At 39.8% G+C, this 27162-nt stretch overlaps 1 protein-coding gene across 1 annotated transcript in view; it reads right to left on the bottom strand.

The window, feature by feature from the left end:
- LOC126471327 (uncharacterized) overlaps positions 1-27162 on the bottom strand; it is a 140129-nt gene that overhangs the window by 39656 nt on the left and 73311 nt on the right. Inside the window, exon 4 of the mRNA XM_050099452.1 lies at positions 20672-20969. Within this exon, the coding sequence (XP_049955409.1) occupies positions 20672-20969 (298 nt within the window). The remainder of the gene's footprint in view (positions 1-20671; positions 20970-27162) is intronic.

Here is a 27162-nt window from a genome sequence, read left to right as displayed (position 1 = left end):
CTCTGCTTTCACGGGCCAGTGCTCTACCATCTGAGCTACCCAAGCACGAATCACGCCCCGTCCTCCCGAGGAAGTTTCATATCAACACACTGTCCACTGCAGAGTGAAAATCTCATTCTGGAATTTTTCTGTGCTTACCTTTTACTTATTGTGCATGGTCTCCTTTGAAATACTCTCCTCCACAATTGATACACCACTCCCAATGCTGTTTCCACTTTGGAAGCAGTCTTAGTATGCCTCTTGCTGGATTGCATGAAGCACCAACTGTGAATTTCCTTTTATCTCATCTGTCATTGCAAATCTTTGTCCTATCAATGAGGTTTTCAATACTGGAAAAAAAAAGATCTGCAGGGGCCAGGTCTGGAGAGTAGAGAAGATGAGGCAGCACAGTGATTTCGTTTTTTTGTGCAATAGTCATGCATCAAAATGGATGAATGTGCAGGTGCATTATCATGGTGCAAGAGACATTAATTGTCTCTCCACATTTCAAGCCATTTCCTTTTCACATTTTATCACAGGCATCACAACATGTCCTGTTGCATGAATTCATGAGGAACTACTCCTTCAAAGTCAAAGAAAACTATCAGCATGGCTTTGAGATGTGACCTGACCTGACAAACTTTTTTTAGTCTTGGAGAATATTTCCTGACTCATTGTGAAGACAGAACCTTGGTCTCAACATCATAACCATAGATCCATATCTCACCACCAATTATGATTATTTTAAGGAACATATTGTTCTCATTTGTGTGATCCAAAATCTCTTCACAGATTGTGAGATGAAGGTCTTTCTGGTCTTGAATTGTAGGCCATGGGACAAACTTGATGGCAACATGATGCATTCCTAGATGCTGTGTCAGGATTTCATGACGTGATCCAACTGAAATGTTACATTCTTCTGCAATGTCTCTGACAGTCTGGGTTTGATTGGCATGCATAATTCCTGTGATGTTCCTGATGTGAGCATCATCGGTAGGTGTCAAAGGGCATCCTGAATGAGAGCCATCTTTAACTTCAATCCAAATGTGAACCATGTGTAACACTGAGTATGTATTAAGCATTCATCACCATAGGCTTTCTGCATCATTTGGTGTGTATTTTGAAAGGTCTTCTTGAGTTTCATGCACTATTTAATGCAGTTACATTGCTTCTCTAAGCCTGCAGTCTCAAAATTTGCAATCTTTGTCACACAACATTCTACTCAATACAGCACTAAACAACAATTAACAGACATACAACAATGAAGCTCCCAGCAGTTACACATTAAATACAGGCATGTGCAAGAATGCCAACTGTATTTTGCTCCAACACATCATAGGCACAAAACAACGAATATTCCGGATTTTTTGCACACTCCTCATATGATGCCAACCATTGCTTTTGTGAGAAAGAATGGTGCTGATGCCATGCTGAGACATGTCAGTGACCAATACAAGACATTTGATTTTACATTATGTTTAAATTTGTGAAAAGCCCCCTGACACTGCTGTGACCATTCATATTTTGTGCCTTCATTGCATAGTTTGTTAAGGAGTCTGGTGATCTGGATGGTATTTGATTATATTTTGCATAATCAATTCTTTTGCTAAGGAATAACTGATGGCATTTTTAAGTTTGTAGACCTGGATTTTTTCTATGATTCCACAAGTTGCTGAGTCAACTGAAATCCTTTACAAATAAATATGTGACCTAAATACTCCACCTGTTCTTGAAAGAATTTGCACTTTCGTAGGTTCCATTTTAAGCCATTTTGTTGTAGTGTCTGGAAAAGAAGGTGTAGGTACACTATATGTTGCTCCTTTGTAGCACTTCTTACTAATATATTATTGAGATGATTGACTGTTTCACAATGTTTGGAATCAACTTGTGCACTACCAATTTTGAAAAATACCCTACTGTATGTATACAATCCAAATGGAGTATTGATGACCATGAATTGATGGGACTGTTTGTCTGGTGGCAACTGTAACTAAGTTTAAGAGAGATCCATTTTGCAGAAATACTGTCTACCTGGTAGTCTTGACCTCATCTTGCATGGCCTTCATATAGGATAGATGACAATCTGTGATTGTGCATTTATAGTTGGTCTTAAGTTAGCACAAACATGTTAGGAACTATTTGGTTTTCGTAACACTACCAATAGTGTTATCCATTGATTGGATGTGACAGGTTTGTGAATGTTTTCTTTCACAAAATGATTTAATTTGTACTTGATCTCATCTCAAAATGCTGCTGGTACTGGTCTGCCTCTAAAGTAATGAGATGCTGCAGAAGACTTTAGCTGAATGCGAGTTATATAATAGTTCTTACACCCTCAGCCTGGTGAAAGTAGGTCTGAAAATTTAGTGCATAGTGAGTCAAGATCATGGTTCAACTGCCAATACAGTGTTGCTGTTGACTGCTATATTTAAATCCACAGATGAAAAAGTGTCCATTCCAAAAGTGTTTTTTGTCCATTGTGACTGCATAACTAAGAAATAAATTGGATGGCTGACTCTTTTGTACAGTTCCATCACTGTGCATTTAGCATGCAAAAGTATGCAGTGGGGTTGTAAAATTTGTGATGTCACCTGTAGAGACAGAGACCCAATCTGAGTTTAGATTTCCTCATCTATAGTAGAAACTGGGGAACTGGAACAGAAAAGAAATTTTATTATGTGGTTGTTGATTGTTAGTGGGAGAGAGAACTTTTGCAGGAAAAGGTTCAACTGTGGCTGTAATGTGCTTATACTGCTGGGGTGATGTTGGTGTAACACAGTGCTTCTTTTACAGTCTTCTGCCACATATCCTTACTTACAGCACTGTGCACAACATGTTTCACTGTACAGGCCCTGAGTGCATGCATATTTAGAAAAACAATCTGGGCAGCCTCAATACTGCTTCCTGCCATTGTAGTGAGGTTGGGTGGTAGATGGAGTACATGAAGACTGGAGTCAAATTTGTGCCTGTGGTGATGTGTTGTTGGGGCTTTGTCCCTAAATGAGCATTTGGATTCAATCCTGAGTTGGATGACAAAGATGACCTTGATGAGTTCTGATCACACTTACTGGGGTGTGTATGGGATTGCTGTGTTACACATTCAACCTAACTCACATCAAAATTTTGCTGTCCTGCATTCAATATTTTAAGCAGTTTTACATAAGATATGCTGCCTTCCTCAAAATAGTGCCATGCTACAGGGGCATTTCAAATGTTTTTGACAGTAGGATTTGTTTACTGCAATGTTTGTGAACAAACTTCTTTATGGGGTGCATTTTTAATTATTATATTACCCACTAATGATTCAGCATAGGACATTTTACAATTCTGATTTCAACACAAAAATTGACACTTATGGGTCAGTCATTTGAGATCAGCTGCCCATACAGCATATGAGTGTTGTGACTTCTTGCAACATCCAAGAAATTAAAGCCTACCAAATACAACATGTGTTTGTGCCTTGTAATGCACAGAGAACAAACTGGATTTCAGACAAATGTAAACACACACATTTATTGAGAGAAAATATTTTTTTGTAGTAGACACCATAATTCGTAGAAGACATCATAATTTGGGTTAGTAGATAGTAGATTTTCTTGTAGAAGGCACTATAATTGGTGTTAGTAGATAGTAGAAAAACACTATTTAGCTACATCTTTTCTCTTACTCATCTGGAAGTTGAACTGCATACATCTGTATTATGAGCAAAATCAACTGTGGCTTCTGGATGAAGTTGTGTGAATGGTGGTGGTGGAAGCTGTTCTGACCTGATGAATTGCTATAGTGTAAGATGTTACAGCTGTTTGTTGTTCCAGAATTTTCTTTTGTAATTTGTCTTATCATGCCTCATATTGCGTTTGAAGCTGTTACTGTCACAGTTTCATGAATTCTGTATCCATGATCACTGAACTTAATCTGTTGCCCTCACAGAAGTTCCAAGTTTGAATTCTTATTACCAATACTATACCTTCTGTGATAAAACACACCTTTTATCCCACAAATGTAGATACATGGTAATCACACGAGAGTTCATAATTCTGTTGCACACTGCATCACCGTAAATTGAGGACCACACCAAGGTAATAATCCAGACAATCAAGGGTCAAGCAAACCCATCAATAATCCATGAACAACAATGCAAAACATAATCCAGGTGAAATTCAGTAAAGATCCACACCACAATTTAAAGTGTCTTGCAGCCAGCCAGATGCCTGGTCTTACCTCTGTTCTGACACCAAAATTCTAGCCCTCACGATGATTGCTGGCACCTCCTACTGGTCTCCAGAGGAATCAGTGTCAGTGGACATTGCGTGGTGTCATTCTAGCTGTTGTATGAGAGAGTTGTAGCAGAAATTCTGATCAGTTAGATTTGTTTCACTACAATGAGATGGCTCACTTTCGCTTTCTCCAAATTCCCATCCAGCCACCTTGATGCAGGTTTTTTGGGGTTTATCTAGACTGATTAACATTAATACCAGAATACACCCTTCTCAAAGAACAAGATGGCTTTCCTTCCCCAACATTGACCTATCTGTGTGCATGTTCCATTTCTAATGATCTACAAATCTATGATGTGTTTCATTTCTTCTCAATCTTTCTTCCTAGATATTTGAACTGACTCTCTTCTGTCATTTCTCTCTCTTTCTTTTTCTTCAGTAATCTGGAAATCATACTGCCTTTTCTATTGAATTCAGATGTGTGATGTCCTGTCAGAGATTGTCCCATGCCATGTCTCACACTTGTTCCGTTCTCACTTGAGTACTTTGGGAGCTTGTGATTATACTATACTTCTCTGGAAGCTGCTGTGGTGCTCAGTCTTGTACTTATGATGATACAATTGCTGAGTTTATGGATTTGCTCTATTGACTCTGCCATGGCATTGACATTGTAGCTTATGATAAGTTAACAGTTTTCTTTGTGGGTTGGTTTACACTGATCAGCCAGAATGTTCGGAGTACCAACCTACTATTGATATAAACCCATTCAGGTGACAGCAGCATTACCTGGTGCAGAATGACTGCTAGTGAGACACATGCACGGTGCATGCAGTATCAGTGAGTGTGCTGTTCATGCGCCAAATGGGAAAGACGTGTGATCTATCTGATTTTGACTGAGGCTAGATTGAGATGGCCCAGAGGCTCTGCATGAGCATTTCAGAAACTGCATGACTTGTTGGGTGCTTGAGGAGTGCTGTGTTGAGTGTCTTCAGCACTTGGGAACAGGTGAAGCCACATCTAGAAGTCGTGGAGTTGGGTACTCACCTCTTGTAACAAATGTAAGATGTTGTGGGCTAGACAGACTGGTAAAACAGGACAGGTGGTGAACTGTGGCAGGACTAACATCAGACTTTAATGCTGGATGGAGTACAAGCATGTCTGAACACTCAGATCACTGAACACTCAGACGATGGGCCTCCATAGCAGATGACCTATGCATATGCCAATGTTGTAACCACAACATCACAACATCAGCAACTTGACTGAAATAGGCACATCACCACCGGTACTGGATGTTGGCACAGTGGCAAGGTCTGATAAATCCCGATACCTTCTTCATCATGGCAATGGGAGGGAGCAAATCTGTCATCTTCCAGGAGAACAGCTCCTTGACACCTGTGCTGCGGCATGAAGACAAGCTGGCACCAGCTTCATTATCATTCACATTGGCACATGTGGGGAACATTCACATTGGCATCCATGGGTTCAGTGGAGATCATGTAAGGCACCATGACAGCCAAGGAGTATCATACACTGGTTGCAGAACACATACACCCCTTCATGAGGATCATGTTTCCCAACTGCAATGGCATTTTTCAACAAGATAATTCACCATATCTTAAAGCCAGGAGTGGTTTAAGGAACACAGTGGCGAGTTCCAATTGATGTGCTGGCATCACAACTTGCCAGATCGGAACACAATTGAACACATCTGGGATGTGATTGTACATGGCATCAGAGCTCATCGCCCTCCTCCTGAGAATTCACGGGAACTAGGTGACTTGTGTGTACAGGTGTGGTGGCAACTCCCTCCAGCAACCTGCCAAGGCCTCATTGCTTCCATGCCTTGATGTGTCGCCACTGCTATCCTTGCCAAAGGTGGACATACTGGCTATTAGGTAGGTAGTTATAATGTTCTGACTGATCAGTGTATACTTATGATGACTTATCCACTATCTGTATGGCCTTGCTTGCTGAACTCTGAAATTAAATCTATGCACTTACTGTGTATTGTTTGGACCCTGTGCTGATATTGTAATTTATACTTATGATATCTTACCAATTTTCTTTATAGGCCTGCTTGCTGAACTCTGCAATGAAATCTATGGGTTTATTTTGTAGGGTTTATATCGAATTAGGCCACATATTGGGCACTACAATATTGTTATAAATCGTGTATCAGGTACTACAGTAATGTTTTGCCATGTAGCAAGTACTACTGTTAGGTTTTGCACTTGAAAATGTAACAAAATATAGCCCAGAGATGAAGAAATGTGTACCACAATACTATCTTTGATATCTAAACTTATATAAATCTATAATGTTCCTTTTTATTCTCACATGTTGAAAAAGGAAAGAAAGGTTTTGGACACATAGTAATTACAGCTGTATTAGTGGCCATCTACTTATCTGGAGATCTAATATCTTGAGAAACAGTTTAATTGTAGCTGATAGGTGGTTTGCTTTGTAAATGACCACACCTTGTGTAAAATACTGAAATCAATCAAACACTTGAGGAATACAGATTGACCCTTAATCTGATGAAATACCTAGCTTCAAAATTTATGTATCTTTTAAAAGTTATTACCACTATTAATTTATATCTCATTGAAAAGCTTAAAAGACAGAGTAAACACAATGAAATTTAGATAATTTTGAAATTTTTCAGTTGGGATAAAATGTAAGTATTTATTACGTAAATTGCAACTTGGGTTGAAATTCTGTAACACTAAAACAATATTTAAACATGAAAAGCCATGCTGACAAACAAGCCAGTGTGAAATTGTAATTTTGTCTTTATGAACATCAACAACACCCACTGAGAGCTGCTGAAAACAGGAAGTTGTGTGTTGTGTGTGTTGTGTTGTTTGGGGAAGGAGACCAGACAGCGAGGTCATCGGTCTCATCGGATTAGGGAACTATGGGGAAGGCAGTCAGCCGTGCCCTTTGAAAGGAACCATCCCAGCATTTGCCTGGAGCAATTTAGGGAAATCACAGAAAACCTAAAACAGGATGACCGGACGCGGGATTGAACCGTCGTCCTCCTGAATGCGAAAACAGGAATTCTAAATTACATTACTCTAGATCAGGGGCGGGCAGCAATCCTGCACGTGTGTGGTGCATTTGCACGCGTGCAGTTAACAAGTGTTCTGCGTGCACACAGGGGCAAGCTGGCCACCCGCTTATCTCCCCTCCCCACATTACCTTCTGTCCGCTCCTTCCTCTACAATGCATTTTGTTTCCTAGCTTGCTTTATTGAATGAAGCAATAAGATTAGTAGGAGTGCTTGAAAGATATCCTGGTTTGAAAGAGTACCTATTACCTACAATACGTTTTATTTAATTATCACAGGTGGAGTGGAACAAAATTTCTACATACAGACAAACACAAACAGTTACTTAAATTTTCATCACTGATGTTTGCTCTTAACCGACACTTACTAACTCAGCAAATGGTTTTCCAGCTCTCGCTATATTAAGCGCACTCTTATAACTTGCATGTACCACTGGGCTATTATTGTTGTCGTCCTGAAAAATTGAAAACAGTGCTCCATAAAATGTTAAGTCAGTTAGATGAGAGACATGACAAAAGGAAGTCGCAGATCTCTCGTGACCACAGCAACTACGACAGATTCATCTAGTATCGTCAGATCGCTTTTCTTAAGCTCAGTCAATTTCCCCATCTGCTCAGAATCTGACAATAAATTGTACTCATCCTTGTGAAATTTGTTATAATGGCCTTTAATACTAAACTTCCGCTGACCAGCGAGAATACTGCAACATATTAAACATTTCGAATTTTCACGTTTTTGCACAAAGATAATACGATTCTCTCATTACTTTTTAAAAGATAGCAAATCTCCACTTCTCAGTTTCCTTGTTTCACTCTGCATTTTCTGGTTCTTGAAACACAACGTTCACTACGTAGTGGTCGCTTCACATCAATGTCCCACAGCTTAGCCTGGCACTACACTGCAGCAGCCTGCCGGCCGTCGCCAACTGCCCCAGTCGACGATTGCACACGAGCAGCACACGTGCAGTGCTGTGCGCTCATGAGCCGCATGCAACATTTGCCCGCCCCTGCTCTAGATGTAATCATTAAAATGAAGTGAAGATATTACTATAAAGTTAGCATCGTTTAATACTGAAGCTAAATCTGAAAAGTTATTAGTACTGGTAACCTACATAAGATAGTCCATGTGTAAAGACTGTGTTAACTCTTGGCAAGTGTGAGATGTATGGTATGGAAAAGCCGAGGAGGGAGTTACTTGTCAAGTGTGGCATGAGACAAATGTGTTTTTGTAACGTCCACAAATCTAAAGGTGTTGTATGATGTTAGTGCCCATATTGCAACTTTAATATATTTGATACATAAGTGGGGCCAGAAGCACCAATCATGAAGATTACTGAAACTAACAGCCTTTTTTTAATTTCTTGAAAGTAAACTTAGAAAATCATTGAGCAAACTCTTGCAGAACTGCAACTATGAAACTGGAAAACTATGAGCTTGAAATACTGGAAACCTGAATGGAGTATATGTGACCTCTTTTTGGGGAATTGTTAATGTTGAAGGTTTAAAGTGGATGCATTTGTCCTATACATTTAGAAATAGATACATCTCACTCTTCTTTATAAGAGATACTTATATATAATGTCAATGTTTTTAATTAAAGGGGTTAGGGAGATTGTATCATTTTGAGGAAGGAATTGAGCTCATTGTCTGAGAAGTTTCATCTCAATGTTCCATTTTATTTTGGTCTGTGGGCACCTACCTATCCCTCAGTAACTTTCTGGCCCAGGGATATACATGTGCATGTAGTCAGTACAGTATCTTAAACATTATCCACAATATCTCAAATGCTTTTTGATATATTTATGCTAATATTTTGATATTTATCAAAAAGAATTGTTGCTGTTCTGAACAACATAATAAAAATGGCCATATCTCAAATAAGTAAATTCTAATGCAAATGTGAGCAAAATTAATAGATAATAGAATTACATCCCTAATGGATTATCTATAGAATTCTTGGGGGTGTTGTAAAGAATTAGGTTGTGTATCAGATGCTAGGGCTGCATTACTAATTTTCCATGTATGAGGTATGACAGTTCAGATTTGCACACCCAGATGTTGGTAAATAAAACCTGTAGTCGAAGAAATACACATGAGAATACAATCTCTGATAATTATACTTACAGAATTTTATATGTTCAATTTGTATTCTTATGTGTAGATTAAAGTAAGAAAGGTTTCTGACTTACAGTAATTACAACCATGTTCGTGAACATCTACTTATCCAAAGATATATTGAGAATCAATTTCATTTTGGCTAGTAGTCATCTCACTTCAACAACGACTACCCCTTGTTTAAGAAACATAACAGCCAACCAAACTATCAACAATGAAAACAATCAATTATTGATAAAATTATTTAAGGGAATAGATAAAAAAAAAATCTACTCATCGGGTGGCGGCAGAACACACACACATAAAAGACTGTTGTGATTGGCAAGCTTTCAGAGCCAGTGGCTCCTTCTCCAGGCAGAAAGGTTCAAGGGGAAGGAAGAAAGTTGAAGGAAAAGGATTGGAGAGGTCTAGAAAAAGGGGTATATTTTGGGAAAGTCACCCAGAACTGCGGGTCAGGGGAGACTTACTGTACAGGATGAGAAGGAAAGACTGTACAGTGAGTCTCCCTTGACCTGCGGTTCCAGGTGACTTTCCCAAAATCTACCCCTTTTCCTAGACCTCTCCAGTCCTTTTCCTTCAGTCTTCATCCTTCCTCTTCAACCTTCCTGCCTGAAGAAGGAGCTACTGGCTCCACAAAATTGCCAATCACAACAGTTAACCAAACTATTAAGGAATACAAATTGAGCCATAATTTGATGAAACATTTAGCTTCAAAATTCCTATAGAATGAGTTACTTTGCTACATCATGCATCCTTTACACTCTTATTGTTCCCTAGGTGGAATGATGGGGGAAGATATAATCACCGAATGCTGGATACAAACTCCAGCCCTCAGTGTGTTTGCTTGTCTGTTGGGCTTGCAAGTCACTTTTGACTGATATTGTGACTTCAGCTGGCTGAGCTATGGGCTCACACTTAACTGAGAGTCAAGCTGCTGTCTCTATTGTTCACGCCCTCAGTCACTGCTACTTCAACAGACTCCTTTAGAACACAGCCTCAAAATGAAGAGGTCTGTCTTAGCATTTCCATTTGTTCATATTTCATTGAGTGCCCTACAGCAATGCAGTGCTCCTGGCACATTTCTTCAACTGTTCACACAGTCTGCTTCATATATGCCTTACTGCATTTGCATAGAAAATGATGAACACCCAGTTTATGAGGCCCCAAGTTAACCTTCACCATACCTAATAGGGTATTTGATTTTATGTCAAGCCAAGATCCTGCTGATTTTGTTTCACACTTTGTCAGTTTTTGTGTATGGCAGATATTCTGTTGTCTTATACATCTTGTTGTGTTCTATTTTCTGAGCCTATACCTTCTACCTGAAAGTACGAATATGTCAGATTTGTCTCCCGCTGCATCCATTCTTCTTTAATACAACTTTAAGATGGTTGAGTTGTTGTGTTAAGCTTTCTTTGGAGAATGTTACCTGGGCTCTGTGGACCAGTGCATGTAGCACACCCTTATGCTTTGAAGGATAATATGCACAGGAAGTATAGAAATACAAATCAGTGTGGGTGGCTTTCCTGTACACAGTGTTTCCCATAGTGCATCAAAAGAAGGGAGTTTGCCATTCTCTTCTATCTCCATAGTGAATTTCATGCTAGGGTGCAGAGAGTTCTGATGCTGGAAAAAATTCCTGGATCCTTTTACTCACATATGGGCACACCACAGATGTGTCATCAAAAAAACTGAAAAAGCATGTGGGTTTCAGTACAGGTTTTTACAGAGCTTTCTCTTCAAAATCCTCCATGAATAAATTTGCCACAACTAGTGGTAGTGCCATTCATTTGTTCATAACAGTAACTTTCTCCTCAATGGCGTGCTGAACTCACATCCGACATGGCAACATATGCAAATTCCACTGAGACTGCAAGGGAAGGACACAGGTTGTGAGAGGCAAAGTTAAAGACCGTAAATCACCATTATTGTTAAAACTTTTATCATTCTTCTAACTTTCATACAGTCATCTGCAGCTGAATGATTCCCTGTTGTTGTTTATGACCTAAAACTTCCATTACCATAAATAAACTCCCCAATGAGTTTAATGTAAAAAAATTTTATATTTTTCTGAACCTTAAACAACTTTTAGCCACGCTTCCATCCTTCAAATCTTAAGTTGTATAGTTATTATGGAACAGTGCAGCTTTAACTTCATGTTCTCTTTATATCTCACCATACCTCACGTCACGTAACTATGGTTCTCTTGTGCAGTAAGTAGATTTTTTTGCAACAATGTAAGATTCTACCGTGTAATAATTCATGAAGTGTGTGTATATTTCCAACATGGCTTGCTTTTCCCATTCCGTACTACAGTAGTTTTTGTTCTATATCTACATCCACATTTATACTCCACAAGCCACCCAATGGTGTGTGGCGGAGGGCACTTTACGTGCCACTGTCATTACCTCCCTTTCCTGTTCCCGCCGCGTATGGTTCGCGGGAAGAACAACTGTCTGAAAGCCTCCGTGCGCGCTCTAATCTCTCTAATTTTACATTCGTGATCTCCTCGGGAGGTATAAGTAGGGGGAAGCAATATATTCGATACCTCATCCAGAAACGCACCCTCTCGAAACATGGCGAGCAAGCTACACTGCGATGCAGAGCGCCTCTCTTGCAGAGTCTGCCACTTGAGTTTGTTAAACATCTCCGTAATGCTATCACAGTTACCAAATAACCCTGTGACGAAACGTGCCGATCTTCTTTGGATCTTCTCTATCTCCTCCATCAACCCGATCTGGTACGGATCCCACACTGATGAGCAATACTCAAGTATAGGTCGAACGAGTGTTTTGTAAGCCACCTCCTTTGTTGATGGACTACATTTTCCAAGGACTCTCACAATGAATCTCAACCTGGTACCCGCCTTACCAACAATTAATTTTATATGATCATTCCACTTCAAATCGTTCTGCACGCATACTCCCAGATATTTTACAGAAGTAACTGCTACCAGTGTTTGTTCCGCTATCATATAATTATACAATAAAGGATCCTCCTTTCTATGTATTCGCAATACATTACATTTGTCTATGTTAAGGGTCAGTTGCCACTCCCTGCACCAAGTGCCTATCCGCTGCAGATCTTCCTGCATTTCACTACAATTTTCTAATGCTGCAACTTCTCTGTATACTACAGCATCATCCGCAAAAAGCCGCATGGAACTTCCGACACTATCTACTAGGTCATTTATACACTCCTGGAAATTGAAATAAGAACACCGTGAATTCATTGACCCAGGAAGGGGAAACTTTATTGACACATTCCTGGGGTCAGATAAATCACATGATCACACTGACAGAACCACAGGCACATAGACACAGGCAACAGAGCATGCACAATGTCGGCACTAGTACAGTGTATATCCACCTTTCGCAGCAATGCAGGCTGCTATTCTCCCATGGAGACGATCGTAGAGATGCTGGATGTAGTCCTGTGGAACGGCTTGCCATGCCATTTCCACCTGGCGCCTCAGTTGGACCAGCGTTCGTGCTGGACGTGCAGACCGCGTGAGACGACGCTTCATCCAGTCCCAAACATGCTCAATGGGGGACAGATCCGGAGATCTTGCTGGCCAGGGTAGTTGACTTACACCTTCTAGAGCACGTTGGGTGGCACGGGATACATGCGGACGTGCATTGTCCTGTTGGAACAGCAAGTTCCCTTGCCGGTCTAGGAATGGTAGAACGATGGGTTCGATGACGGTTTGGATGTACCGTGCACTATTCAGTGTCCCCTCGATGATCACCAGTGGTGTACGGCCAGTGTAGGAGATCGCTCCCCACACCATGATGCCGGGTGTTGGCCCTGTGTGCCTTGGTCGTATGCAGTCCTGATTGTGGCGCTCACCTGCAAGGCGCCAAACACGCATACGACCATCATTGGCACCAAGGCAGAAGCGACTCTCATCGCTGAAGACGACACATCTCCATTCGTCCCTCCATTCACGCCTGTCGCGACACCACTGGAGGCGGGCTGCACGATGTTGGGACGTGAGCGGAAGACGGCCTAACGGTGTGCGGGACCGTAGCCCAGCTTCATGGAGACAGTTGCGAATGGTCCTCGCCGATACCCCAGGAGCAACAGTGTCCCTAATTTGCTGGGAAGTGGCGGTGCAGTCCCCTACGGCACTGCGTAGGATCCTACGGTCTTGGCGTGCATCCGTGCATCGCTGCGGTCCGGTCCAAGGTCGACGGGCACGTGCACCTTCCGCCGACCACTGGCGACAACATCGATGTACTGTGGAGACCTCACACCCCACGTGTTGAGCAATTCAGCGGTACGTCCACCCGGCCTCCCACATGCCCACTATACGCCCTCGCTCAAAGTCCGTCAACTGCACATGCGGTTCACGTCCACGCTGTCGCGGCATGCTACCAATGCTAAAGACTGCGATGGAGCTCCGTATGCCACGGCAAACTGGCTGACACTGACGGCGGCGGTGCACAAATGCTGCGCAGCTAGCGCCATTCGACGGCCAACACCGCGGTTCCTGGTGTGTCCGCTGTGCCGTGCATGTGATCATTGCTTGTACAGCCCTCTCGCAGTGTCCGGAGCAAGTATGGTGGGTCTGACACACCGGTGTCAATGTGTTCTTTTTTCCATTTCCAGGAGTGTATATATTGTGAAAAGCAATGGTCCTGTAACACTCCCCTGTGGCACACCAGAGGTTACTTTAACGTCTGTAGACGTCTCTCCATTGATAACAGCATTCTGTGTTCTGTTTGCTAAAAACTCTTCAATCCAGCCACACAGCTGGTCTGATATTCCGTAGCTCTTACTTTGTTTATCAGGCAACAGTGCAGAACTGTATCGAATGCCTTCCGGAAGTCAAGAAAAATAGCATCTACCTGGGAGCCTGTATCTAATATTTTCTGGGTCTCATGAACAAATAAAGCGAGTTGGGTCTCACACAATTGCTGTTTCCGGAATCCATGTTGATTCCTACAATCGTCTGGAGTGTGTAACACATTTACTCTGTATCTCAGTTTTATCTGTTACTAATTTCATCTATTCTTGCTAAGCCCTGATTTTAAATGGTGATTTGTTCTTCAGCATTTGTTCTGTTGAAATGCATTTTCCATGCATTGTAGGTATATTCCTTTCATTAATACCTCTTTTAAGGCTACAAACACTTCTGTAGCTGTTTCATCCATTAACACTTTGACATGTTATTTTACTTCAGTAATCTCTCATAAATTCCCACATTTCATTTTTCCTACTATTGAGATGTATCATAATGTCATACACAGAAAGTTAATTGGAGTCCTCAGAATAGTGTTTTGGGTCCACTATCACACAACAGATGTGTTATTAGATTATTAATAATACCTTTTTGTGAATCCATAATAAAAAGGTATCCAGTATATGTAGGATTGGTCTACCATTTCACAAGGAACAATTAATTGCAAAGATGTCTTCACCTGAACAAAACAGTCCCAGTAACTGATATGTATGTTGCTGTTGTAAGCAGCCCTAAAGTGAATAAACATCCATGGATCCACTCAGAAGATAAACATACATCCATGTGGTAGAGATCTGCAATCATTGTCTTTTATTGCACATTTTATCAGCCAATGATTGAGAAACATATTGTTTATTCAGTGTGATGAGAGTGATGAAAATGTTCATTAACACCAGTATCAACAGTATTTTGTTTTCCTTGTAACTCCAACAAATTTGATTTTTTCTCAGACAGAGATATGGAAACACCATGAGAAGCTCATGCTCGAACATAAATGCAGAGCAAGCAAAGCCTCCAGTTTGGGCTGATGTGTATGACCTTGAACAGCACCTGTGCAATGTCCTCAATATGTTGAAAGTATCATTCATGGTCAAAACAGTGTTCTGTGTTGTTGTGAGAGCACTAAGTTGAAGCTAAGTGACTTAAAATATGGACAAATTGTTAGTGCTTGTATGGTGGATGCTTCTGTAACTGTGGTAGACCATGGATTTTGGTGTTTCAAGAGGCACCATATCAAAGATTTATACCACATACAGGGAAAGCAGAAAAACATCATCCACTAAGTCAGAACACAGAAGAAAGTGTGTGTCCAGTGACTGTGACAGATGATGACTGAAGAGGAGGGTGACAAAAATAAGAGGATAGTTGCAAAAGTTATTGCTGAAGTGTATGTAGCACTCACAAACCCTGTCAGCACAAAATAATGTCAAGGGAGCTCCATAAGCAGGACACTCCAGGCTAAGCTGGAATTCCAAAAGCACTCATCAGTGATGCAAATGCCCATAACAGGAAAACATGGTCCTGAAGCCTTGAAATCTGGACTATGGAGCAACGGAAGGAAGTCATTTGATCTTGTGGAACTTGTTTCATACCGTTTCCAACTTCTCACCAATTTTAGGCCCTAAGAGTGAAACATGGGAGAGGTTCAATGATGATACAAGCAGCCATATCATAGTGTTCCATGGGCTCCATGGTTTCTTTACAAGACTGCATTAACACCATGGATGATGTATATAACTGTTGACTGATTAAGTCCATCCATAGTGCAAAGTTTGTTACCCAATAGTGATGCTGTGTTCTGAGAGGACAGGGCCCCTCTTCATACATTTTGCATAATCCAGGACTGGTTTTGTGAGCATGAGGATGAATTTTCATATATGTCCTGACCACCACAGCCATCACATCTCAATGTTATGTAGACTTTGTGGTCTACTTTGGAGAGATGAGTTCGTGATCGCTATTCACCTCCATCATCATTACCTGAGCTTGTCACTATTTTGCTGGAAGAATGGCACACAGCCTTGTCACATTAATGTGACTACCACATATTTTCAATGTGAATGTGTAACAACTACTCTCAGATGTCAGGTGGCAGCACTAGAAGTGGAGGGTTTATAAATCCTGTCTATGGGACATGGAATACACAGCAGTCACTGTCGTTATCTGTGAAATAAAACAAGCCTTTTGTTTTACCTTCCTGTTTCGAAAGTTCCATAACTCCAATGGTATCTAATAAGTGATTTCACATAATACATTAAATCTCATAAAATTTATTATTCCATTTGGTTACTAGTAGGTCATGCTTGTCTAATATATGTTTGTAATATTTTGCATTTACAAATGAAGCCATAATTTAAAAAAATTAGGTTAGCATTGTTATCTTTCAGTGTTTTATATAATATGGTGTAAATCCTATGTAAAAGTCTTTTTTATTGTATACTCCAGATTCAGCATAAAATAAGAAAGGTTTTGTGGATAGTTACTCATTAAAATGTTAAACTTTTAATTGTTAATTTAATAAATTTGCACTGTAGTTTTGTTGACTTGATTGTTAAAAATACATATAAGTAGGAGGAGCACAACGCTCAAGAATGGACAGTTGGAGACAGTTTAGAGACACAACCATTGTGTCACAAGCCTGTGCAATAATCTAATTGTTGTAATACAGTATTGTGACTATGTAGCCTGCTTTGTGGAGTGGGCTCTCACTAAGAAGAAATGGTGCAGCTTGTCATAAATAAACCACTATAAAATGATCTGGTACCTGGATTATTTCATGGAATTCATGTAACTTGATCCAGTTAGCAGATGAAATAGACCGAGGAAACGACTACTTCAGCAGCAGCAGCAGCAGCAGGAAGCAGATTACTCCAAGTTACACCGAACTAAGATATGTATAAGAAATCAACTGACTATGTATGTATCACTGCAGAACTAATTACGAAAGTGTAATGTTTTGGAAACTGTTCTAGCAGTAAACATTTGCATTTGTCTCAGAGTAATTCTCTGAGTGGTGGAGGCCAACGTGATCAGTAAGAAACACCGCCATGATCACATGTTTCTTGATGTCTATGGAACACAAGAATAACAAAAAAATTTTGAAGTTTCTTTGTTTAAATCAAATAATCTCTTTTTTTAAGTTGAAAATTTTTGCCCCAGCAAAATTTCACTGTTTCCCTATGTAACAGTTTTGTTACATGTGGAAATGGAGCAACTTATCTGACATCCTAAAGGGCATTAGTCAATGGTGGAAGCATTCCTGAAATGGCTAAGTCTGTAAACTCTTCTGTGTCACTGTGGTTATACAATGCCATGCATGGCAAAATGATGCTATCCAAAATCAGAGCTTAGGCAACTGTGGTGCACAACAGGCCATAGGTGACAGTGGTGAACAACAGCTGCAGAGATATATGTGAGCAAATTGATGTACAGCTGATGAGCAACTGACATCACAGATGAACCACATTACCACCAACAGCACCTATGCAATGACTGTTCAGTGAATACTGCTGCTTATATGCCTCCACATCAGGCACCCAGTTCATGCACTCATGCTGACAGCTGTTCATGGGACTGAAGGCATGCCAATAGCATAATTGGGTGGCCACTGAGTGGTGAGAGACGGCCTTTTCAGATGAATCATGTTTTATGCCCCATCGGGCAGATGGCCATTGATGTGTACAGTGTGAAACATCTGAAAGCAAACACCCTGCAATAATCATTGGAAGGATCCAGGCCAAAGGGCACTCCCCGTGTCCAGGCCAGAGGAGGGAGCATTATGGTATGGATAATGTTTTTGTGGAATTTCCTAGGTGATCTTGCCATTCTGGAAGGCACAATGGATCAACACAAGTACGTATTGATCCTTGGGCACCCTGTCCACACCAACATGCAGTTTATTTTTCTTTGGCATGATGGCATGTACCTGCAGGACAATTCAATGTGTCACACATCTCATAATGTATGTGTGTAATTTGAAGAGTATCAGGATGAATTTACTATACTCCCAGAGTCACCCAACCTGCCAGATTTAAGCCCAATGGAAGATCTGTTGAACCATCTCAATTGGGCTGTATATGACATGGATCCTCAACCAACAAACCTAGCACAGTTGGGCATGGCACTAAAGTCATCGCAGCTCAACATCCGTGTCAGTATCATTGAGAAACTCACTGACTCTCTCCCTGCATTTATCGTAACAGCCCACATTGTAAAAGATGGAAAGATGGTTATCCATACTTTTGATAAGTGATCACATTAACCTCACTGGACAGTGTTCAAGATTCCCTTGATAACTGTATAGGACCTGTATTTATACATTCCAAAATGATGTATTTCCTTTTACCGAAAGCCTTCTATCCAACCCTTGGGGGGGGGGATCATCATACTGATCAATACGCAAAAGAGTTTTGTGCATTAGCCATTTGTTGTCTGGAACTCCTTTCTCCATCTAAAGACAGTAGAAGTAGTCACATGAATTTTTTACATCCAATACAGCAACAAAATCTTATCTGAAGAACTTACAGCATGGTTCCAAGTTAAAAATTGCTGGATCACAGCTTTTGTTTTCCATTCAAAGCTATAAATCTCATCATTGCCTTTTCCATAGAGCATATTCCATTGTTTCTTTGCCTCTCATACTTTTCTGTTGTATCCTCTGTGACTGAGTGCACTGTCTGACCTTTATGTATTGACCCAATTCTGCAACTATTTCCTCTGTTTTAAATAGTTAGCACATCAAGATTCTTTCCAGATTTTGTATATATGAAATACCTACTGTTGCTTGATGAACAGAAAATTTTGTTCTCTTTGTTTCAATGTAGTTTCATTTTATATATTTGTTTAATTTGTTGGGACATCTTCTGAAATAACACCTCTGACCATGAGCTGCACACCAAATAGTGTGAGATCTATGGACTTCAATCTGGTTTAGCCCTCACTGCCTTTCCGATGTATCTTGAATTGTGTGCTGTTAATTAAGTATTATTATACCAAACCTATGTCATATAAATTGATAGTGCTACCCCAACATCACATTAGGGAAAATATTCACACTGTTGACCCGACCAAAATCCTGATATGTGTGAACATCATCACGAACCTTGCTGAACATAGCTCCTACACCGACCACAGTTAACTGACAATACAGTGCCACTTCGGTGTTTCCCTCTACATTGGTACTCCAGATAAGGCTCACTTGGACAGAGAGTATCTAATTGACACATTCAGTGCCCTGGAATAATGCACCCAGCTCACTCCATTGAATAACCATGCAGTGCAGTGCAGTGCAGTGTTAAACAGTTACATGCTACCCAAGTACTTGGACAATTCGATGCAGAGGTTTAACTGAACCATCTCTGCACTACACAATTCTTTCTGAGCACGTGATCTGACCAGCTGAATTAAACTTGGACAGTTTTTTCTTTGTATAATCAACAATGTGTTGACGAAATTGTCAACAAAGGCAGCTGTCCTGCTCACTATATTCATCACACACTGCACAGCAGTGATAAACCGAGACAACACAATTTTGCCCAACTGCCACCAAAGCATACACTGCCTCTCCCCACTGCAGTAGCCTAATGAGATGATGCGACCTCGCCCAATCACTGCCAAGGGAGACAGTGCATCCTCCACTCTACAGCAGCCAGCTGAGAGGGCCTAAATCAACCTTATCACCACAGATTGAGTCAGCTCCTCCTCCCCACAGAGTGCTGACCTCACAACAGCCAAAATAAACAACAAATTGTGTTCTAATATGCCACATTGGACACAACTGTGCTGGTTTTATTTACAATGCAGCACTTATGCATAGAATTGCAGGCTGCAGAGTACATTATAAGTTGTGCAATTGCAAGCACAACCCCAAGATACTATCTGACTGGACAATAAAGCAGGACCACTGGCACACCAAATCTAAATAACAACTAAGCTGAAGTCATACTGCAGCAAAAATACCACCTGTGTAAAACCTTGTTCAAACTACTTTCACTGCAAAATCATCATGAATTCTCTGAGAAATGGTCCAGTCATGTCTTGCTTATGTGTCAGCCATGACATGACCAGTCAGGTGCATCTGCACAATGCCACCACTCCCCCTGAGAAATGATCTGATTGTGTCTTGCACACGAGCCTGAGATCAGATGATTGGTGGCATTCATCTGTGAGTGATGACACCATTTCCCCAGTTATCCACACCAGAGTGGGGGACTCTGTGGGAACACCTTGTGAAATAACACCTTTGACCAAGAGCTGCACACTGAGTAGCGTGAAATCTGTCAGGTTTAGTCCTCAGTGGCATTTGAATATGTCTTGTATTGTATGCTGTAAAGAAAGTATTATTACATCAAAACTGTGTTTTATAAATTGAAAATGCAATCCTTACATCCCATTATGGAAAGTATCTACAAGTTCATTCCAGCAGTGTATTACATCATGAAAATATTTAGAAAATAAAACATCAAAAACTATAAATTGCTAGGACACCTTAGAAACTACAATAAGATCAAGAACAGGAGAAAAAATATTTATTACTTTCACCAACCTGAGACAAGCAAGACTAACAAGAAAATTGTCATGTGACAAAGCAACTCCTTTAGGCAGTCCAGTAGTACCAGAAGAAGTAAGAATAAATGCTGTGTCACTACTTTTGACATCATTCTTCACAGGCTTATGGAATTTTTTGGATTGTAGCAGAAAACTGTCAAGTTCCTCATCAATACAACAATATATCTCACATCTTGAAGTAATTTTCTTGGCAGCATCCAAGATAGCTGTTGCTGATCGCCTTGAATAGAAAATTGCTCTTGGTTTTGTCAGTTTGAGCACATGTTGCAGCTCATCTGTAAAACATTCACCAAATATTCCAGCTGAGAAACCACATTATTCCACCCACAACTGTATTATTAAATGTACTCTTTCTGTCAGAAATCATGAACTACCTCTGACAAACTACCATCATTAGTATCGTATTACTGAGTATGATGTGGAACATAATACAGAGGCCTTTTTCTTGTTTCACCACTGGACACTTTAGTTCCTATCTTCCTAAGACCAAGCTTAATAACAATGTGGCTAGATACCATCTGTACTTGGCACTTCCCATTCAATAAGTTTTAATTTACATTAGTTTTCTTCCCTTTGCATGGTGTAAGTTTTGCAGGGCATATAGTAGGTGACAGAGATCTACAGATTCTCCTTCCAGTCTGCTTGTTCGCTGCCACAAACACTAAAGCAGCTCAACCTGCCATGATGGAGACTCAGGAGCACACATGCACTGAAGAACAGTGCTTAAAGCAGGGAAGCTTAGGTTTCCGCTAGCCTGGGAAGCTTCACAGGACTCATTCAGCCTGCTGCACCTGACAAAAGGTTACGCTATCAATTCAGCATGACTACAGAATAGCCAGGTACATGTTTGTGTAGGGAGTTTCACTGCAGCTCAGCTATCTTAATGCTAGGGGCAGCAAAATGAACAAACTAGACTTAAAGGAGATTGAGGAGAAATTAAGAATTGAGCAATACATACCAGTCACGAAACAGAAGTCAAGTCCATCATGGGAAAAGTTTTTGCATGTTATGAGGCAGCTTCAGATAAAGTGGTAGGTGTCTCACAATGCAAATTATGTATAAAGTTACTAAATAATCATTTGAGAACCTCAAGTATGTTGCAACATGTATGTACATTTGACCATCACTTTCCTAGTGCCACAAATATTTTGAATGAGGACAAGTGTGTGCTAAAGACATGAGGCTATTTAGCAGTAAATAAGGTTCATAATTTTATGGCAGACATTGACTGAAACAGGAAAAGGAAAATGGCTCAGTGGTTATTAGAAACACATTCTGGTGGTATGCAACATAGTGCGAAGGGAACTTAGTATGAAAGAAAAGCTTCTTCTCTCAGATCTGTGATTTTTAGATTGACATGATATGAAAAACAAAATTAATATTTGCTACAACGCATTTGAAGAATTTTGAGTGAACTGTTTTGGCCACCTGAAATGATTTCAGTAAAGCCACACTACATATCCTGGAAAAAGTAATTAAAATTGATATAACTGGGGTTATACTTGGCTGAAACACACCAAGGTTACAGAAACTAGATTTCCTTAACTTTAATTGCAATTGCAGTATAATAGACATCTTCAGCTTCTTAGGTACAAAGGATCTTGACTTTCAGTGATGATTCGCCTTACCATAGAAAACATTTGTTAGAGGTGACCTGAAAATGGTCTGAATTGAGAGTAGCCAGTACTGGCTGAAACAGGGTGAAGCTGCAGAGAAAACAGTTCATACAAAATAAATAAATATGCCGAAAATATACCAAAAATTAAAAAAGGGACAAATGAGATCCACCATTTTATGGTCTACAAGGACTCAAAATGAATATACATATTACTGAGCCTCACCTTGTGAGGTTTGAGTAAAAGAAGACTTTTCATAAAAAAAGGACTTTTCATCAACTTCCAAAACCTACTCATAACACTGCAATGAAGGCATACAGAATAAACTGCTATGTGGTGTAGCTTTTTGAAAAGACAGGTAAGACAGGTAGGTGAGCAAGACTCCTTTAGCTTAGCCTGCTTTGGTTGGGGACAGCATGGCTTGGATGGGAGTAGAGCAGCCTGCTTCTTCAGCTGGTAAATGTGTGGCAGCTTGCCTGCCTAGTTGAAGGCAAGCATGGTCAGGTTAAACACAGAATGTGTACACCTGTGGTGGTCAACAGCATTTTGAGGATGGAGCAACATGCAAATTAGAGAATTGATGATGATAAAAATTATTTCACATATGGTTGCTACATTCTAAGAAGAGATTTCTGGGTCCATGAGGAGCACTGTAGTACTTTGTTATGGACTTGTACACTACCCTGCTTTGTTCCTTGTACTAACCACCTATCAGTGTTTCTAAATATTTTTGAAATTTTCTTTTCATCAGTGTTATTCATCTTCTATACATTTGTTTGTGTAGCTTATTATTCATAATATGGATTTTAAATCTTATCCACGTTGTTATTTCTGAATTCTTTCTTTACATCTCATGTCCCTTCTACTTCATAATCTGGAAAACCTTTTTCCACCTACACCTTTCCATCTTACCTTTTTTTCCCTTTGTTTTTTTTTTATGTCACCTGATGAAAGATAAACTTTTGCATATGATACATTAAGCAAACTTTGTTCTTTTTCATTATTAATATTTAGCTCTGACAGTATGTACTATATGCAGCAGTATTTTTTCTTTCGTTTATACTATTTATTATTATCATTATTATGACTAAGATGAAGATGTCAGTCAATTCATGTTTTAACTCTCATGTTTACATAATTTTAATTCTTTGTATCTCCCAGTTCATAAGTTTCATTGGTTATGAAACTACAGAATTACTACTTAAAAAATTTCTGAGTAAATTAATGTCTGGCTGTTTAATGTCCTTTAATATTTGATTAAGTGCAACATGTTTCAAGCGTCACACATATTTCAAGCACATTTGTTTTGTTCTTTAAAAATGGGAGTGTGGTGTGGTGGGGGCAGAATAGAGTAGAAGGAGGCAACTAGACTGAAATAAAGTGAAATATGGGAGAGGGGATGGAAGGTGTGGGGAAAGGGGTGTAGGTAGAGTTGGAAGTGGGTGTGGGGTGTGGACTAGCAGTGATTGATCCCAGGAGAATAGAGGGATTGAAGTACAGTATACATTTTAAGGGTAATTCCCATCTTCAGAGCTCAAAGAAACTGGTATTGGGAGATGTGATTATTATTATTATTTTTTTTTTTTTTTTTTTTTTTTGTGTGTGTGGGGGGGGGGGGGGGTGATTGCTCTGCCAATGAATGGTCAACAATGCTCCTAATAACATTTTTACAGTGGTCATTCATTTGGGAGGACAGGTGGCAGATGGCCATGGCCACATAAAGGTCTGTACAGAGGTTTCAGTAGAGTAAATGTATTGCATGACTGCTTTCACAGGTGACCCTGCCTCTGATGGAGCAGGATAACCATGTAGCAAGTGGGGACATAGAGTGTCGAACCTGAATCTTGCACAGCAGTATGATACATATGGAAAGTGATTTGTGGTAACTGTTGCATTAGGATGGGGTGTGTTATTACATGGTGGTGTAGTAACTCTTTAGGAAAGGCAGACATTGTTTTTGTGAAGGATGTTCCTCAGTTTGGGGGACTGTGAAAGCTAGCTAAAGCCCTGGTGGAGAATGTGGTTAAACTATTCTAATCAGGAGTGGCTTTGGGTAATAAGGGAGGGTGTTCTAATGCAGACTGTCAGTGGGGGTGGTTGGAGGGTTAGTAGCATGTGTGGATATGACATTAGAGACATGTTTGTGCATTCACTTTTGGAAAGTGTGGGGTTGTTCCTTTTTGCAAAGATCTTATAGTCTGACTAAAATTACTTTTTAATTGATAATTCACACCTTGGAACTCGATCCCTCCAATCAGAGCTTGCAACATCTCATGCTGACTTGGATCTTTTGGGATAAGTGTGCAGTTTTCCTGGACGCTGACCTCCACCTCTCTGATGGCTCTATACAATCTTCTCTGCATATAAAACAACAACAATACCACCATTTTGATATATGTCACCACTTCTGTACTAAAAATTCTCTCTCATATATTCTAGCTATCCATGTGCATTGTACCTGCATTAATAAGCATACCTTGCCCAATACTCTGAAGGTTTTATTATTCTCTGATTGTAACTACTTCTTATTAGCATCATTGATAATGCACCACAACAAAATAATAGTTAATTTTCAGTGTATCTGAGTAGTGTGACAATCATGTATAACATTTTTTGGAGCACTACCAGGAGTCTATTTCGCATTGACAGCCACAGTGGAGAAAAACCATATTCTGCCTGTGTTGGCAACACACTCCCTGCTATCAAAGTGTGCATCAATCTGCAGCTGACAGCCATTATGCAAAACTGTAAAGCCACAGGACAAACTTCAGATGAGAATTAGCTTTAATCAGAGAGCAGCAAAAACTTCAGTGAACTGGGCAAAGGGAATTCTTGTCAATGTAGATATAATGTACAGTGGTAACTGGAATATATGAGAGAGACTTTTTAGTATGAAAGTGGTGACAGCTATCAAAATTGAGATATTATTGGTTGTTTGTATTGGGAGAAGATTTTATGGAGCCATCAGAGAAGTAGAGAACGACAACCAGGAAAGTGGCATACTGAGCTCAAGAGGACCAAGTGAAACAGACAGCAGGAAAGGTGTTAAGGCTGTGGGGGAGAAGAATGTGTCAGTCATCACACATCCTTACTGTGTCTACTCCTTCTACTCCATTACTTTATAAATGGGTTTATTTGCACCAAAGCAATTTGTTATAATCAAGCCAAATCACACTGTGTATGTAATTTATGCATGTTTTTCCATTTCTTTTATGTTAACCATTTCAATAGCTCTAAATTTTAAAAAAAAGTTTTCCAATGATACAGGTAGCTAAAAATATTTACCATGTAGTGAATGAGTGAAGCAGAGACTTCATCCATTCTTTCACTCATTAATTAATTAATTCATTCATTAATTGAGTCCCATAGATACCATCAAAAACGTAAATCTCCAAGAATTAAGTAAATAAATGTAACATCATGTAAATTTTGACCAGCCCAGTATGACTGTGAGTTGATGTGGAGCTGAAGTTGAGATTTTTGGAAAGAACAGAAACTTAAGTAGCTTTAAGATTGTTAGTGGATTGTTTAACAATAATATTTTGTGTTTGTTTAGGTTCTGTGTTTTCAAGACGTTGGGAGGGAGTTTTTGGAAAAGTGGCAGATGAAAAAGGTTATATAAGGGATGGCAGGGTAGTGATATTCTGAGGCAAGAATAGGAGGCAGTGGGCTGAGTAGCTTTTTGGGGAGTTGGAGAGCAATGACTGCAGGTTGAGAGGCAACTTTTAGGAAATTGGGATTGCATAATATAAATATCTTATGGAGGAAAGTAGAGGTCATTCACAGCTGATTATGCCATTGAAATCTGTTTAGTACTATGTTTATGAAGAATGGGGACTATCAGTACCTGAAGACTTGGTATTCATGAAAAGAGGGGTATCAGAAATTGCAATTTTTATAGTAGACCGTTGGGAGAGATGTAACCAGTTACGTACTAATTGAGGAAGAGGATGTGGGAATTAGGACTGATGACCATAGATGTTAAGTCCCATAGTGCTCAGAGCCATTTGAACCATTTTGATGTGGGAATAAGGTTTTGATTAAAGGGATGTTTTTCTGAAGTGACAGGTAGGTTCAATAGGAATCTATTCAGAATGGAATGTAGTTTTAAGGAGAGAAAAAGAATATAAATGATGTCAAGGAATGTCCTTTGTAGGAGAGCATTGCATATAATCATGGAAGGAAATCCTAAAAAGAAATGAGATAAATTTATGAAGTAAACATGGGAAACACATCTACATCTACAGGCAGATCTAATCTGTACTCCACAAGTGGAGGGTACTTTGTTTACCTTGTTACTTCTTCATTTTCCTGTTTAAATCGTGAATAGTTGGCATGAAGAATATTTGTTGGTAAGCTTCCATATGAGCTCAGATTGCTGTACTTCTACTTTCTTGGTCTTTTCCCAAAATATACATAAGAGGAAGCAATACATAGATTGATTTTTCTAGGAATGTACATTCTCAGAATTTTAACAGTAAACTACATGATGATGTAGAATATCTTTATGGTAGTATCTGCTGCTGGAATTGGCTGAACACCTCCATGACACTTCTGTGCTTCTATCAAAAACTTGCTGCACTTCTCTGGATCTTTTCTATTTGCTCTACCAATTCCATCTGGTACAGTTCACAGACTGATGAGTAAGATTCAAGTATTGCTTAAATGAGGGTTTGGTAAGCTACCTCCTTTGTAAGTTGACTATACTTCTTGAGGATTCTTTTAGTGAATCTCTCTTTGACATCTACCTTACCTGGAACTAGTTTCATGTGGTTGTTCTATTTCAAATTGCTCCATACATATCCTCCTATATTTTATGGATATAACTGCTTCCAGTAATTTTTCTGCAATC

The sequence above is a fragment of the Schistocerca serialis genome, chromosome 1 (genome assembly GCF_023864345.2).
Source record: "Schistocerca serialis cubense isolate TAMUIC-IGC-003099 chromosome 1, iqSchSeri2.2, whole genome shotgun sequence".
In the NCBI taxonomy this organism is placed as follows: Eukaryota; Metazoa; Arthropoda; class Insecta; order Orthoptera; family Acrididae; genus Schistocerca; species Schistocerca serialis.
Note: the sequence above shows the minus strand (reverse complement) of the source record. Positions and strands in the feature narration are given on the sequence as shown.